General features: G+C 35.4%; 1 protein-coding gene and 1 long non-coding RNA gene across 2 annotated transcripts; both read right to left on the bottom strand.

Annotated features, from left to right (window-relative positions):
- Positions 1–3448: 3448 nt before the first annotated feature.
- Positions 3449–5668, bottom strand: LOC113292738. Its single transcript, XR_003331846.1, has 2 exons — positions 5412–5668; positions 3449–3673 (listed from the first exon to the last, which is right to left on the bottom strand). It is a non-coding gene; the product is annotated as an uncharacterized LOC113292738 (long non-coding RNA).
- A 743-nt stretch (positions 5669–6411) lies between these two features.
- On the bottom strand, positions 6412–16375 carry LOC113292737 (protein TRANSPARENT TESTA GLABRA 1-like). Its single transcript, XM_026541606.1, has 4 exons — positions 16115–16375; positions 9921–10414; positions 9114–9388; positions 6412–6734 (listed from the first exon to the last, which is right to left on the bottom strand). The coding sequence occupies exons 1-3, from the start codon at positions 16373–16375 to the stop codon at positions 9115–9117; spliced, it is 1029 nt and encodes a 342-aa protein (XP_026397391.1). The 3' UTR covers positions 6412–6734; position 9114.
- Between the last annotated feature and the right edge of the window lie 1124 nt (positions 16376–17499).

Below are 17499 nucleotides of genomic sequence, written 5' to 3'. Positions count from 1 at the left end.
TAATTTGAACTTATCTCATTTTAAAAAAAAAAGTATATTTGATTAATATTAACTAAAATTACATAAGTTATTCAGTTAGTTTTAATAAAAAAATAACTTAAATTACTTAAAACTAATCGGTTGCACTCAATCAAAAGCGAAATTCCATGTTAGATGACTGTCATACCAAGATTTTATGTTAGATGACCATCATACCAAGATTTTATGTTAGATGACCGTCGTACCAGTAAAGTTCTTTTACCATAATTTCACAAACAAGAAAAATAAGGATCAAAATAAGTTAACAAATTAAGGATTCCAGTGAAAGGATTCAGTTTTTCTCTTACCACTTTCTCTTAAATTTCACCGTTCAATATCACTTGCTTGATTCAAGTTACTAAAGCTACAAATTCCCTTATTTTTTTGTTTATTGCATTAAAATGACTTGACAATCCTAATTTATTTATTAATTATATTAAAACGACTCGGCAATCCTTAAACATCACACAATCTCAAGTATACAGAAGGTGTGGTTTTTGAAATAGGAAAGAATAGTATATATATATATATATATATATATATATATATATATATATATATATATATATATATATGGATCATTTTATGGCCTTTGAGTCAACTAGAAGTTAACGCTTTAGGCTTGAACACTTAGCGCCTAAAGCTCGGATGTTCCACCAAGTTTGATCCATGTTTCCCTTCCTATCTGATCCTTCGAGTTATCTATTATGGAGAGGGAAAATGGGCACTATGTTGTTTTAAGCAGCTAAACATGACTATATCTTATTTGTTGAATATATTGAATCAGGGGTGAGGTGACAAATCAAAAGAACTACTCTGGAAATTGGGCGATCATCTGAGTTAACTCAGAATCACTATTCCACCTTCTTGTTTTGTGGTTCGAATGATTCTCATCATGATTCCGATCCTCCTATGATATATCTTTTGATCTTGTCTCTTCCTTGCCTCTTTATCTGGTTGTATACCATTTACTTAATGCTGCAAAAAGCTCTTAGGAGACTTTACTTTGTTTGTTTAGTTTTTAGTCATTGCTTTATCTTTTCTAGCTGGTTTTTTTTGACTTTGTTTGTTTAGTTTTTGCTTTTACATGATATAATTTTTCCTTCATCTATCCTCTAGAATTATCATTTTTATGGGTTATTTAAGTTTTTTCTTAATTGTTTTACCATGGTTCCAGTGGAGTTCTAAATTTTCTTGTTATACAGGCCACTTGATTTCGAAAGGACAGCGTCCAATTTTGGACCCTAACAAAGCTTTTTGCTTGCTTATTTTGTGACATAATCGTCTTATCTAACAGTTTTGCAAAAAACCATCCCTATGATGGATCGTGAAAGTATGTCGAAATATGATTATCATTGTTATGTTCAAAGTCAAGATTTTGATGCTAAGTTAGACCAACTGATTCACCAAGCTTCCCCCATGCAATTCAAAAAAATCAAGAAGAGAATGAGAGCGATTGCAAGAAGAGAGGATTGTGAGAAGATGGATTGATCAGAGGAAATCCAATTCTCTCCCAAAAGAACTCAAACTTCGCAAAAAAAAAAAAAAATCCGAAAAAATCCAAAAAACCGCCCTCTAAAAATGTTATTTTTTTTTAATATCTTATTATTTTGGACTATATATGATAATTATGTATAATTTTATGAGTTACATAGATGGTGTTTGGTTAGTTCGAATACTTATTTTAAATAATTTTATGAGTTATACAGATGATGTTTGGTTAGTATACTTATTTTAAATGAGTTACCGTTAATAAATACATAGGTTATATTCAAGAGAAGCCTTCACTAGATTCAATCATGTCACATCTGGCAATTTCTAATCAAAAAGTCTTTATAGACCAAGAAAAAAACCACACTAAAAAACCGCCACAAACAATGCATGGCCCCTGCAAGTCTCCCAAGGGGCAAGGTCCACTAGGACCCGCAAAAAAAAAACACTGTGAGAGGCGGTTTTTCCATAGTTTTTTTCTCGGTTCATAGAGAACCACTGATTTCTAATTGGATGCCTCCAAATGCTGATGTTTATAAATATAGGGTGATTCTAAACAAACTGTGTAAACAGACCACACCAAAACCGTATCTCAATTGGGAAAATTAGGCTAAGGCCCAAAAAAAATATTATTCTTGTTGGGAAGCCAAAATATTTTTCACCTACAGTGACACCCATAATTATTCAAAATTATAAAAAGAGAGTAACTAGACTAAGTTACCCTTAATATATTTACTTGTAAAAGGAAGAAATTTTTGATTTCCTATCTTCTCAATAAAGAGTCTGCATAACGAGTTATGCGTCCTATTTTTTCAGGGGTATAATTGGAACGCAAACTTGAATATAAAACATCTAAAAAGCCGTTCCTTTGAATTTTATAAATTTTATCTCGTTGGGAAGCTTTTAAAGAGCTCTACAAAACGAGTACAAACAACAATATCAAATTTGAATTTTTTACGAAAAATCGGAGTTAATTATCATTTTATGGAGAAATTTTGAAAACTAGATACATTACCATTATGCAGCCACCATAAAGGATACATAACACATTATGTAGACACCAGAAACGATGCATAACAAATTATGCAACCATATTTTGGATTATGCATCCACTAGTTAGGCTATGCAACCACTAAAATGATATATATGCCTCAAAAATAACATTCTAACAAAAAGAATGATGCACGACGCATCATGCAGTCACAACAAAAGACGCATAACACATTGTGCAACCATATTTTTGCTTCACGCATTCACTAATTTGATAATGCACCATCAAAAACATGTATAAATCTAAAACTTAATGAATAACAAATTATGCATTTCATTTTTTTCGATTGCGTAACAGGTTATGCAGTAATTTTTATAGCTGCATAATATGTTATGCAACTATTTTTCTTTTGTTGATTTAAGTGTGAACTAGCATAAATGAACTATGCAGCCATCTTTTCTGATGCATAATAACTTATGCATCTATTTAATCAGGTGCATAACAAGTAATGCATCCATTATTATTGTTGCATAACTGATTATGTAGTCATTTTCCTATTTCAGCGCTAATAAAAAGGTGGTTGCATAACATTATGTAACCATTCGAAAAAAAGCATAATATGTTGTGCAATCACTTTCGAAGCTGCATAACAGATTATGCGGTCATTTTTAAATTGACTTCAATATCAGCGAAAGAAAAATGGCTGCATAATGAAATATGCAGTCGTTTTGTCGACTGCATAACAAATTATGCATCCATTTTCTAGGATGCATAACAGATTATGCAGCTGTTCTTGTAGTTGCATACAAGATTATGCAGTCACTATTTTGTTTCTGTGTAACAAAAATGTGACTGTATAATGTGTTATGCAACCATTTTTAAATGCATAAAAGTTTATGCAGTCATTTTTATAGCTGCATAACAAATTATGCAACCATTAGAAAAAAATATAACTCACAAAAAATCTTTAATGGTAAGTTTTCTGTTACAATATGAAAAGTATAATTACTTGATCATCGTCAACACAATAATAAATCAAATGAAAAATTCATTTGTAGTCCTAGGGGACTTCTTATATCTCACTACTGTCATGGTTTGAATCGTTTGGATCATCCTATTGTCGTTTTCCGTTTGAAGTGTGCCTCCTTATATTCCCTTTCCGCCTAATCCCCCCTGCAACGGCAACACAACACTAGGATGTGAAGAACATACAATGATATGAAAAACTATTGGAATACTAAATTAAAAAAAGTTCTTTGCAACAGCCGTTCATCATACTATAATCCAGAACAACAACATGACCACCACAACCACAGGTAACAGTACTCAACATATTCAACTTAGTTCATTGTCAGTACTCATATTCAACAGTAACATAACCACCACAAATGATTACAATTTTGTTTCATCATCAACGGGTTAAAGGAAAATATTATAATTCATACCCAATTAGCAAGTCTAGAGAATTAAATGGAAAAGAAACTTGTGCAATCTGATTTCACTATACTCATATATATTCATATTCCTACATTTGTCCACCAGATCTGGATCAAAATCACAAATTTCATATAAATGGTTCCCAAACTAAGAATCATTCAGAATTTTTTATTCAGATTTCGTAATCCATTTGACTAAAAAGATATAAATAAATTAGTGAACAAATTTTTGTTTTTGCGAAAACAGCTAGCAAAAGAAAAAAAAGTAACAGAGAATTAGCGAGCTTTTATACGAAAACAGCTAGTAAAAGGCCTGAGAATGAAATTCTCTCACAGATTATATGTTCGTACAAAAAATTAGCTTGATATTCCATGATTAGATCAGGGATTTCCAGACTACGAAGACTGGCTAAATTACCACATTTTCGATCTTTTTCTAAATGATAAGATATCGCATCGATCTACAATGAGCATATGAGCCACCTTCTGATGTGACATTAAAGTATTTTTCGAAGTTAAGGCCATTCACCATGAGAAGGAAAAATTCCGTAGACCATTCACATCCATGTTAAACCACGATGAGTGGCTTCATCTGATGTCTTGCAAGATTCCCAAAATTTGTCAAAATCACTTCTCCACTACAGTATTAACATCATCTCACAGTACAAATATACTAGTATAGCATGACCTGTAGCGTGACTCTTCTTCATGCACAATGAAAACAAGAAGCTGGACTAGAAAATACAAATAAATAAGCTAAAAATGGACCCAGACTCAAAGTTAAAACACCAGACAAGCACTGTACAAAAAGCCTAAGTGTCATATCCAAGTATCGTTTGTCCTTCTTTTACAAAATGTATACAAACACGGTAGCTAGAGAAACTAACTATCATATACATGAGCAGAAGCTAATGAGTAGGCAACGTTTATATGAATTAGTGGAAAATGAGAAAATTTATCCAACTGTGTCAGGTCATCAACTCCCGCAAAGATGAAGTAATCATGTTACCACATGGTCACTAGGTTATACAAACATCCAAAGAAGCAAAACACCAGAGATATTATCAATGAATTCAATACTTTGTAGAAAAGGAAAATAGAGCTAGACCAAACATATGAAATCATTGTTTTGTTTGACCAATACATTTCCCTATGGAATGAAATTAAGATCGACTATGTCAGTAAGCCTCTACTTGAAGATTTTAGTGAGGTTTTTGATTATGAAATCAGTACGCTAGTTGTGAGTTCGGAAATTGATCAGGATGACAAGGATCGTCATAAATAACGAGAGAAGAATGATTATGATTCTATTCAATTGTTAATGCTCCAAATCTAAAACCTAAAATGAAAGTCAAACACAACAAAAATATACTGTAGATTACTTACCAGATCAATTGACACCCAAACAATGATCAACAAAAACCCAATAAAAATTGAAGCCATATTTAACAAAAAAAAAACGAATCAAAGATTACCTTTAAGTTTGCAGAGCTCCTTTCTTCTGCTATATGTCATGTGCTTCAAAACCCTAAGAAAACAACAAAATAAAGATCTAAAACCTAAAAGAGAAAAATCAGAATCGAAACAAACCTAAAAATGAAAATTCGAAGCTGAAATCAAACGAAAATCGCAAATAAAATCATCTACTTATCTCTCGCCTCTCTGGCTCTCTCTTTGTTTCCCCAAGAAAACGAAGAAATCAATCGAAGAAACATAAAGTCGAGAGGTTACTTTGGGAATAAACACAAAACTAAATAGAATTTCGAAAAATATGGGCCTGGGAGGAATTTTTTTAGGAAAACTGGGTGCGTCCATGACATTTAACGCCCGTGGATTTCAGGGTGGAAAAAATCATAAAAACGGATTTCACAGTAGTTTTCGCATCTCAATTTTTGTCTCACAAATTTTGGATGTGGTCCCGATGGACCCCGCTGAAGACAGCAGGGGGTCTCATATTTTGGGCTTTATCATGTCTAGCGGTTTCGGTGTGGTTCAATCACATTATTCGTTTAGAATTTTTGATAAATTTAATGCGGACCCTAGTCATGGGAACTGGCATTGTATTGCGTAATCATGCAGGGTACTTGCAGAGGCGTCAAAAGAACCTTCAAAGGGGACATTTCAAGTCCACAGATCCATTATTGCAAGACTGCTAATTGGGAGTACAGTTTTGCTTGGGGGTGTACCAATATGTATATAGGACAAAAAAACATTTGCCTTTGATTTGGTACACCCCCAACCAAAATAATACCCCCGTTAGCAGCCTTGCATTATTGGTGGAGGATCTCAAGTACAATGGAAAACATCTTTGGTGAAACAAAAACGTCGCATGAATTTTCTTTCTGTCATTTTACTTTTGTAGAAGAGATGATAACCATAGTAGAAGATGGTATCTCTCAAATCAATTAGTAAGAGAGAGCAAGTTTAATATCAAAAATTGTGCAAATAATGAAGAAATATCGATCTTACGGAGGAAGTATAATATCATCCATTAAGATATTTTCTAAAAAAATCCACTAGGTATTTCTATTTTCTAAACATATCTTATTCAAAGGAAAACTATGGAGCTGTAACGAAAATCACCCAAGTCTCATTAAGATTTGAAAGGGGAGAAAAACAAACCATCCTCAGTTTTTAAGATCCAAATGTGTTTTAAATTTCTCAAAAATTAAATTCTGATAGTGAAGACCTCACTAAACCAACACCTAAGACGGTAATCGATAGTCGCTCCCCAAAAAACTTGAACTCTTAGGCATTGTGTCAGTGTTAGACCTCTAATCTGAATGCTGCTACTGGATCTGTAAAGAAAGCATGTACGGTCTTAACGATTCAATTCCGGGTGAATAAAAACATACAAACATTTAAGTGTGAGTTTTAAGTTATTCTTGTAGAAAGACACCTCTGACTACAGTTAAAACAAAATAGGATACAATGATGTGTAAAAGAATTCAATCACCAACAGTCTATACGCACGATTCAAGAATTCCCAGGAAAGTGACCATGCAGAATTAAACAGAAGAAATGCATGTCATGAGCCTCACAGCTAAAACTCCAAAACCATGTTATATTATATTTATCAACACAGTAAATAGTGATGTACCAGCTACCAGCTAAGGTCACCAAGGACTAATTTATGCTTTCATTGCCGTTAAACCGAACCCTATATGACACTCAGAAGTACCATTTCATGCCAAGCAAAAGACTAGCACATTGATAGGGCTCACCTCCCCAAGCAAACTTGATATTTACTATCATAACTACCAGGGTTGCGTAGGTTGACCATTAACACGAAGTGTTCACAACCCAAAAATCCTGTGTTGATTAATGAGCATGTAAAAATAGAATTAACTGTCACAGGAGATGTAAAATGCATCTCACATCCTTCTTACGTTCTTGAAACATGCCAATCCTTCTTACGTTCTTGAAACATGCCATGATTATAAAAGGGACAAATCACTATACCCGGCTTTATTCCTTTGGACCACTTCACATCGTTGTCCACAATATGTCTTTTTCTCACAGTTCTATTAACCCTCAGAGACAGACTTTCATATCACGGAAAACATGAGCGCATGTGTGGGGCTCACCTACCAAACAATCTTGACCTTATAGTTATTTGATTTAACAGTGATGCACGGGTATTTTATCTCAAATTGTTAAAGAATGAATATGCATTGATAATGACACACGAGCATGCAAAAACAAATAACTGTGAGCAGAAACAGCTGAATTCAGTTATAGAATGCATCTCCAAACAAGAGCCTACTTGAAACATGCTAAATCTTGTGAAAGATACAAATTTCAGTCACGTTCTTTACTACTTCACACTACAGTGTCTACAGTATAACTATTTTGTTACTGTTCTGGCAGAACATCCATCTATACACAGTACAATCATCTGCTCTGATTAGGTAATTTACCAACTTGACAAATCATAAGGTTGCAGTGTACCGCCATCTGCTGCAAGACAATATAACTGGTGTGGCAGATCATGTAATGTAGGATTCCACTCGGTGCATTCTCAACGAACCATAATTTATACTACTGGGAAACTCCTACAGCTTATTGCTAACCATTCTGTTTAGTCGGAAAATTCAATATCATATGCTTCCCTAGAGTCTAAGCTTACTGCATTCCAGTGAATCCACCACTAACCAGATTGCAACCAAATATAATCCCAACAACATCATGCTTAATGTGTGATTGCCATATATCCAAGTTATTCTAAAAGTCTTCAGCATATAATAAATTAGTAACCTAGGTAAAAACTTAACCATTCTTGGTACAAATGGTTAAGGGCTAACTGGTGTGGCACAACAGTTGTTCATATTTCTTTATTCATAATTGTCCATTTTGAAGAGCTAAGTAGTTGACTGAGTTCCTATCTACAACACAATTTCTGTTATGTGAGCCCGCTTAGCTCAGAGGTTAGAGCATCACATTTGTAATGCAATGGTCATCGGTTTAATACCAAAAGCGGACTTTTCTCTCTTTGAAAAGACTTCTTTCCTTTCCTCGAATATAGTGGAGATCTATTATGTCGTAAGAACTTCCAACTATGAACAAAAAACGGATTCGGTAAGTTAGATCTCTACAGAACAAATTAGGACGAAGAATCCTTACCTTGCTATATAGACAAAAGAGTACCCCTTATCAAGCTCCTTTAGATAGCTAAACTATAAGTTTGAAAAATAGATCCATAACTTGAAACTTAGTTCAGTCGAAAATGCGAAATCTAACCAAGTAAAGAACAGTGTTCATAACTTCAATTTTATTAATGAAATTAGGTAGAGTCCTAACTCCAAGACCAAACCATCCTCTCAGAGAGGATGACAAAACTCTTAAAGATTAAAAAGAGTACAAGCTAACTTGGTTCCTTTATGTCTAGTAATTCTTAGAAACCTGTTTTGTTGCAAACAGGTTACTAAACAGAATACCTACAGTAGCTGTAAAGACTTAATAAGGGAACTCCATCCCCAAACAGCAAAGAAACTTAATGAAGCTTATTGACCAGATTTCTTGACATGCTAAACCCCATCTCTTAGTCAACTAATCAATTGTTCTATCCACTTCCAGGTTCAAAATTAATAATCAGATCCCATTTTTTGAATAGCTTTAGCATTTGTATGTCCAAAAGATGCATATGCATTCGTAGATTTCAAACTAAACTTGCTTACCTCAAACTTTCAAGAGCTGCAATTTGGAAGAAAAGGAAATGGCGATCCAGTCGGGCTGAAGAGCTGACCATTGTAACTGGTTAATCTCTGAACCGGCAGAATATGCAAGTATTGGATCAATCCCATTTGGTCCTGATACAGTTGGCAGCTCCCAAATAAGCGCCTGTGAATCATCCCCAGCAGAACATATATGACGACAACTCTGTGGCGCCCATGCAATCGCATTCACACTAGCTAGATGCCGATCTAGTTCTGCTACCGGCATGGAAGGTGACCTGATAGCATACGTGCAAGTGTAAAGAACAAATCAAAAAACTAACTGAAAAATCTCTCCAAACCCTACTTGCTAAAATAGCTACAGAACTACCTTCTTTAGGATCCAGTAGGGAGGGAGATGAGAATCCATTTGAAGGAGTAGACGAATAAATACTATTCTCATTGGTAAAATAGTGTAAACATAAACTAGGATCTTATTGAGTAACGTTTTGGATAAATGTGAAGTTCCATTAGATCCACGTAATTAATGTAAGTTACACAAGGTAGCTCTATCCCTAGCAGTTTGAGCTTTATAAGCAAGCAGTTAGTTCAGTACCAGAAACAGACATTGGAAGTCACTTAGGAGTTCAAGACTCAATAAACAATAGAAATGATATTGTTCCCATGCTTCTTATGAGCTAGCTATAGTTTGATGGCTGCATAATGCTCCTTATTAGAGCATAGGCAATAAAAACTCCTCCTTCATTTGAAACCCGCATACAAATAAACAAAACAAATTTAGTAAAAGCTGAAAATGCAATGGTGCTTTACCTGATATCCATAATCACAACTTTGTTGCTGTCCATTAATGTCGTTGCAATATATCGTAGATCCTGTTTGTTCCAAGCTAATCTAAGTAATGGAGTATCAGGTAATGGACTTTCGTAAATAATAGTGGAATGTTCTTTATCTCTTAAATCGAAAATTCTAACAGACCCATCAGCAGAAACAGAAGCAAAAATCCCAACTTCACCCCATGCAATATCATAAACCTCTTTATCATGAGCAATGAGTTGAGTTTCGACGATACCTCCTTCAATATCCCAAATTGTACAAGTTGTATCTACGCTTGATGTACCAATTCTATTTGGGTCTAATTCGTTCCAATCAAATGAGGTTGGTGCACAAAATTCACTTGATTTGCTATTATCAAGAACCGATTTGGGTTCAACCGAATTTCCTTTAATATCCCAAAGTCTTAGATAATCACCAGAGGAGGCTAAGAGATTACTAGAATTGGGGCTTGGGTTAAACATATTGGAAATTTTGGTTAAACAAGAGGATGAAAACAGAAATAGAAAATGGTGTACCCCTGATTTCAAGGCTCTTTCGATTCTTTTAGACAATAATTCGACCTTTCCCAATAAGTTTGGCGAGTACAAACGGTCTCTCGAATTATGCCTTCAGGATTCAATGAAGCCCTAACGCCGTAATCGAATTCAAGGATTGTACTTCCTTGACCCGACCAAGAATCACACTGTATAAGGTTCTGATGATGCTTTTTAGAGAAGAAGAAAACAGATTGTTTTTGATGTATTGGAATGGGAGAACATCTTCGCTACTTATAGTGATATTCATGCCTGTTGGTAGTGTCATTTCATCACCAACAGACGCTTCCAAAAGCCATTAATGGTGGCTTATGGGAAGAGACGCGTTTGTTCAATTTTGAATGGAAACTTCTAGGTTTTACAAAGTAAAACCAGAAAAAAAATTCCACGAGACGCTGTCTCGGACTCTGCTAGGGGGCGTTGCCCCTAGACCCCCCACGACCTGACCGGTCAGGTCGATCACCGTATAACTCTGCGTAGCGGCAAACCTTGAAAATATCCAACATTCTCCCCCTATTTTCAAAAATGAGAAAAACACAAAAACACAAAGTAAAAAATAAAAATAAAATAAATAAATCAGAGTGGCTGCATCACTAAAGTGACTGCCTACGTACCCGAGTGGGATCAAGTCAACGTAGTTCACGCTTAGTTTGGGAAATAAGCATCATCGTTGAAACCAATACATAAATGATAGGTATATTTTGGATTTGAACCTTCACTTAGTGTAAGAAATTCAAAGCCTTATCGAGGTTCAGTGGTGAAACTAGTCTTGAACCAAGTACCCCTAATGATAAAACCGGAATTTCAACACATATTGATTTCTGAGAATAGTGTGTTCTGTAGCTCGCACATTAATGGACATGTGCTTAAATCCTGGATTCATGAGTCTTCTTTAGAGAACGGTCTTCTTCTCTTAAGAAACGGCCTGATTTCCATACCCATATAGGTAAGTCTCAAAGGTATTTCTGCGAGACACCTTGTGATAAAAGTTAGACTTATTAAGGATTTTCATCCATCCTGTTTTCTTGCAGAAAACCAGCACTAATTAGAAATGGGAAGTTTTGTATTAGTGCTCCATAATCACCTTCATAACTTGTTGGTACCACATTGAACCTTGTTTATCCTTTCCAAAACATAGGTTGGGTTTCTGTTATGGGAGATCAAACTTCATTCACAGACCTTAGTCTCATTTCATTACACTTTATTGAAACCACTGCCTTTGGTAGACTTTTTGTAAATGGGTCTGCCAAGTTCTTACTTGTTTCAATATAGTTCACTGCAACTACTCCTCTTTTGAGTAATTGTCTTACCATTTGATGTCTAAGACTTGCATGTCTTGACTTTCCATTATAAGTCTTGTTAGAGACATTATAAATAGTTGCTTGATTATCACAATTAATCAAGACCGCTGGACATGGCTTCTTCCAAAATGGGATTTCAACAAGTAAGTTTCTAAGTCATTCCGCCTCCTTACATGCATCGGTTAACGCTATCAATTCTGACAACATTGTTGAGTCAGAAATACAGGTCTGCTTCTTGGAACTCCAAGACACAGCAGCACCTCCTAATGTAAATATCCATCCACTAGTCGACTTGGATTTGAATTCTACATTGTTCCAGGTAGCATCACTGTATCCTTCTAATACAGCGGGATAGCCGTTATAATGCAAACCATAGTCAATGGTTCCTTTCAAGTAAGCCAAAACTCTTGAAACTGCTTTCCAGTGTTCAACTCCTGGGTTACTTGAGAAACGACATAACAATCCCACGATATGAGATATGTCCGGTCTTGTGCAATGCATAGCATACATAAGACTTCCAATAATACTAGAATACTCAAGTGGTGCATGAGTACGCCCAGTGTTCTTCATTAACTTTATAGTAGGTTCTAAAGGAGTAGGGGCTGGTTTGTCATCAAAATGACCATACTTCTTGAGAAATTTCTCAATGTAATGAGATTGGGTTAAAACCAACTCATCTCCCTTTCTTAGGATTTTGATTCCCAAGATCACATCAACCTCCCCTAAGTCCTTCATATCAAAGTTAGAGTTAAGAAACTTCTTTGTTTCTTCCACACGAGATATGTCGGATCCAAAAATAAGCATATCATCAACGTACAAACAGAGAATCACACATCCAGAACTATCATGCTTATTATAGATACATTTATCAGCATCATTTACAACAAAACCATGTGACAAAGCTACTTTGTCAAACTTCTCATGCCATTGCATGGGAGCTTGCTTCAAGCCATAAAGAGATCTTACCAACTTGCAAACCTTCTTTTCTTGGCCTGGAAATATGAAACCTTCGGGTTGTTCCATATATATCTCTTCTTCTAAATCACCATTTAGAAAGGCGGTTTTGACATCCATTTGATGTATAATTGACTTCTGTGTAGAGGCAAGTGCAATTGAACAACGAATAGATGAGATGCGAGCAACAGGAGCATATGTATCAAAATAGTCAATTCCATGTCGTTGTTTATAACCCTTAGCAACTAGTCTGGCTTTGAACTTATCAATGGAACCGTCTGCATTCATTTTTCTCTCGAATACCCATTTACATCCTATAGGCTTTATGCCAGGAGGTAAATCACAATATATCCAAGTACCATTAGACAAAAGTGAATGCTTTTCATCATTGATAGACTCTTTCCAGAAAATAGCATCTCTGGAACTCATTGCCTCAGCATAAGTTTTAGGGTCATCATCAACATGCATTACATATCTAGTCATACTAATAATTTCATTCTTACTACCTTCTACAAGATATTGTACCCATTCTGGACCAAAGCTTTTCGCTTTCCTTGCTCTCTTACTTCTTCTAGGTTCGATATCTTCTATACTTTCAGAAATATCTTCTATGTTAGGAGCAGAATGTTCATCATTGTTATTAGTCTCTATATATTCTAGACTAGGTAACAATGAGTTTTCTATGGGTTGCATTTGGGAACTATTGCTATTCAAGTTCTCAAAAAATTCCACATCTACAGATTCTATAATCTCAAAAGTGTCAAGGATTAAAAATCTGTAAGTAATACTGTTAAGTGAATAACCTACAAAAACACATTTATACGCCCTATTTCCTAACTTAGGTCTTTTAGGATCAGGCTTCCTAACATATGCTAAGCAACCCCAAACTTTAAGTCTTCTCAAATTTGGTTTCCTATTAAACCACAATTCATAGGGAGAAACATTCTTCTTTTTCAAAGGAATTCTATTCAAAATATAACATGCAGATAACATAGCTTCACCCCACAAGGAATTAGGCAAATTAGAACTAATAAGCATAGCATTAACCATCTCAACCAACGTTCTATTTTTCCTTTCCACAATACCATTTTGTTGAGGTGTATAAGGTGCAGTAAATTGATGAATTAAACCATGCTCTTGAAAAAACAATTTAAATTCATTAGGAAAATACTCACCACCACGATCAGAACTTAAAATTTTAATTTTCTGTCCTAATTGTGTCTCTACTTCTGCTTTGTATATTTTGAACATATCAAAGACTTCATCCTTAGATTTCATCAAGTAAGTATATGTATATCTAGTGCAATCATCAATAAAAGTAACATAGTATTTGTTTCCACCACGAGTCACATGATTTTTTAAATCACCAACATCACTATGTACTAATTCAAGCAAGGAAGAATTTCTAACTACAGACTTAAAGGAAATTTTATGTATTTTTGCTTGCACACATATTTCACACTTAGAGATATTATTAAAATTGCAATCAGAAATTAATCCTAAATTTTCTCATGTTTTTTAAGGGAACCATAATTCACATATCCTAATCTACCATGCCATAAATCAACGGAGTCAATAGTATAAGCAGAACCATTATTTATTAAATTAAGCTTAATCATCCCATTACAAGCATATCCTTGTCCAACAAATACACCATTTTTGGACAATACAAACTTATTAGACTCATAAGTCGTCTTGAATCCGGCCTTCATAACGAGGTCTCCAGAAACAAGGTTTTTCACAATGTCAGGGACATGTAATACATTAGTAAGAGTAACAGTATTTCCCGAAGTAAAGGAGAGATCAATAGTGCCTTTTCCAATCACTTTGCTGTGTAAGTTCTTTGCAGAGACAACTTCATTTCCTTCGCCAGTAACCGATTCATATGTCTTGTAAAGATGCCTGTCTTTACAGATATGGACAGTTGAACCATTGTCGTACCACCATCCACTCTCATTGTTAGAAACGGCGTTGGCGGCTTGCACTACAATAACAAGTTTGTCATCGACCATATTTGCCTCCTTTTTCTGTCCTTGTTGTTTCTTTTTGAGACGACAGTCACGAGCAGGATGGACGGGTTTATCACAGAAGAAGCAAGGCCCCTTCTTCTTACTCTTCTTGTTGGGATGTTGCTTCTTAAACTGAGTATCATTATTAGGTTTCAAAGCATTTGGTGTCTTAGAAAAATCTACACTGTTAACCTTAGAATGATCCTCAGTTTGCTGACTATCCTTAATTTCTCGTTTACGAGAGTCCTCTTCTATACGAAGATGACGCTGTAAACCTTCTAAATCATAGTCAGTCTCAGCATGCTTAAGTTTCTTCTTATAACCATTCCAAGAAGGAGGAAGATGAGAAATAATGACTCTGACAATAAAGGCAGAAACAAGTTCAATTCCAGCATCCTTAAGATGATTAACAATGAGTAAAAGTTCACTGACCTGGGAAATAATTTACTTACTGTCAACCATTTTAAAATCCATGAAGTTGCAAATCAGGAATTTCTTGTTGCTTGCTTCAGAAATCTTGTATTTGTTTTCAAGCGTAGTCCATAATTCCTTTGCAGACAAAATACTTCGATGGGAATTGTAAACACTAGTTCCCAGGGCGTTCAAGATATGACCACGACACATAAAATCATCTTCCTGACGCGTCACAGTCTCTTGCCAACGAGTAAAATTATCACCATCAAAACGTTCCAATCGAGTTAGGGTTTGGTTTATCACTTGCAGAGATTGAGCAGTTACATTGGAATTTGAATATTCACCCTCCATTGTCAGAAACTTATTGTCTAAAATTGTTGGAAATTTTGGGTTAAACAAGAGGATGAAAACAGAAACAGAAAATGGTGTACCCCTGACTTCAAGGCTCTTTTCATTCTTTTAGAGCTCACCGTAATTCGACCTTTCCCAATAAATTTGGCGAGTACAAACGGTCTCTCGAATTATGCCTTCAGGATTCAATGAAGCCCTAACACCGTAATCGAATTCAAGGATTGTACTTCCTTGACCCGACCAAAAATCACACTGTATAAGGTTCTGATGATGCTTTTTAGAGAATAAGAAAACAAATTGTTTTTGATGTATTGGAATGGGAGAACATCTTCAGTACTTATAGTGATATTCATGCCTGTTGGTAGTGTCGTTTCATCACCAACAGACGCTTCCAAAAGCCATTAATGGTGGCTTATGGGAAGAGACGTGTCTGTTCAATTTTGAATGGAAACTTCTAGGTTTTACAAAGTAAAACCAGAAAAAAAAATCCACGAGACGTTGTCTCGGACTCTGCCAGGGGGCGTTGCCCTTAGACCCCCCACGACCTAACCGGTCAGGTCGATCACCGTATAACTCTGCGTAGCGTCAAACCTTGAAAATATCCAACAAAACATTAGTTTTGTTAGAGTATTCTGATGTTCGAAAGAAAGATTTGGGTCTGTTTTGAAAGTTGAGGTTTCTTCATCAAATGATATAATTTCTACTTTATTGTTGAAATGTTCTATGAAACTACCAACTGCAATTCTATGGGTTTTGTTGGATGAAGAAGAAGTTGTTGATGATGGAGAAAACACCATGGCATAAATTGGGTACGGGGAATCATAAGTAAATGCATTTTCTAAATTTGATTCTTGAGTTGAATTCTCCATCAGATACAACAGAGTTAAAATTGAAAATTGGGGATTCTGGAACGGGTTTTTGTTTTTTGGTTGTTGTTGCGTCTGTTGACAAGGTTGTAGGGTTCGAAAGATAATAAAAATTAGGGTTTCTGTTTGGTTGGAAGAAGAAGGGAGAAAGGTATGAAAGCTCCAAGTAGCATGGAAGGAATAATTCGAGAAGGGAATGATCAGACTGAGAATTTTGAGAGTTGAATGGTAAGTACGGTAGTTGTTGGACAAAAAAAAAGTTGTTGGATACTTGACTACGGTTGGTAAATGAGTCCCTTCTGAAATTCGGCCCAATCTTCCGACTACCGAGCAATGTCTGGAAGACGCTTTTTCGGAAGACGCTTCTTTTTCTGGAACGATTTTTTGGGCACTACTCAAAAATGACGGGGACTACTAAGTGATAAAATGTCTACCCTATAATTATAAGGAGTGTCCTAAAATGTGGAAATGACTAACCTACCCTTAACCTATATGTATTTAACCACCTCCTCCCATCACCACCACCTATATATATAACCACCTCCTCCCATCACCACCGCCGCTCACCACCACCTACCACCACCGAACACCACCACCACCAACCACCTCGAACCACCACCACAGCCACCTCTATATATAACTTAACTTAAATCATTAACAAATCAAAATCAAAATTATAACAAACCCATTAATCATCATTCGTTTTTGGTTGAAAAAATGAGAAGCAATCATCAAAATGAGTTGAAAATTGAAGTTGCAGAGAGAAGTTCGGCTAGGAATTATCTGAAAAACTTCGTCGAACTAGCCGAACTCAACTTTAATGGAGGTTTTTCTTTCAGAGATAAGTTTGGTTACGTCGCAAATTTTTTTCCTAGCCGAACTTTTAGTTCGGTTACGTCGCAATTTTTTTCTCCTAACCGAACTTTTCTCTGAAAACCTATATATTGAGTTCGGCTACGTCGCAAATTTTTTCATTTTGTTTTCCCATCCGAACTTTTAGTTCGGTTACGTCGCGATTTTTCTCTCCTAACCGAACTTTTCTCTGAAAGAAAAAACTCCATTAAAGCTGAGTTCGGCTACCTGTGTTTTTAGAAACATTAGCCGAACTACACTTGCAGATGAGTTCG

Source organism: Papaver somniferum, chromosome 7 (genome assembly GCF_003573695.1).
Source record: "Papaver somniferum cultivar HN1 chromosome 7, ASM357369v1, whole genome shotgun sequence".
Lineage (NCBI taxonomy): Eukaryota > Viridiplantae > Streptophyta > Magnoliopsida > Ranunculales > Papaveraceae > Papaver > Papaver somniferum.
This window is presented reverse-complemented; position numbering and strand designations above follow the sequence as displayed.

Coding starts and splice junctions, on each gene's coding strand:
- LOC113292737 (XM_026541606.1), bottom strand. CDS start 16,375: ATGGAGAATTCAACTCAAGAATCAAATTTAGAAAATGCATTTACTTAT. Junction 10,415..16,114: donor CTCTAACAAAACTAATGTTT/TGTTGGATATTT, acceptor TGTTTAACCAAA/ATTTCCAATATGTTTAACCC. Junction 9,389..9,920: donor GTTGTGATTATGGATATCAG/GTAAAGCACCAT, acceptor GTATGCTATCAG/GTCACCTTCCATGCCGGTAG.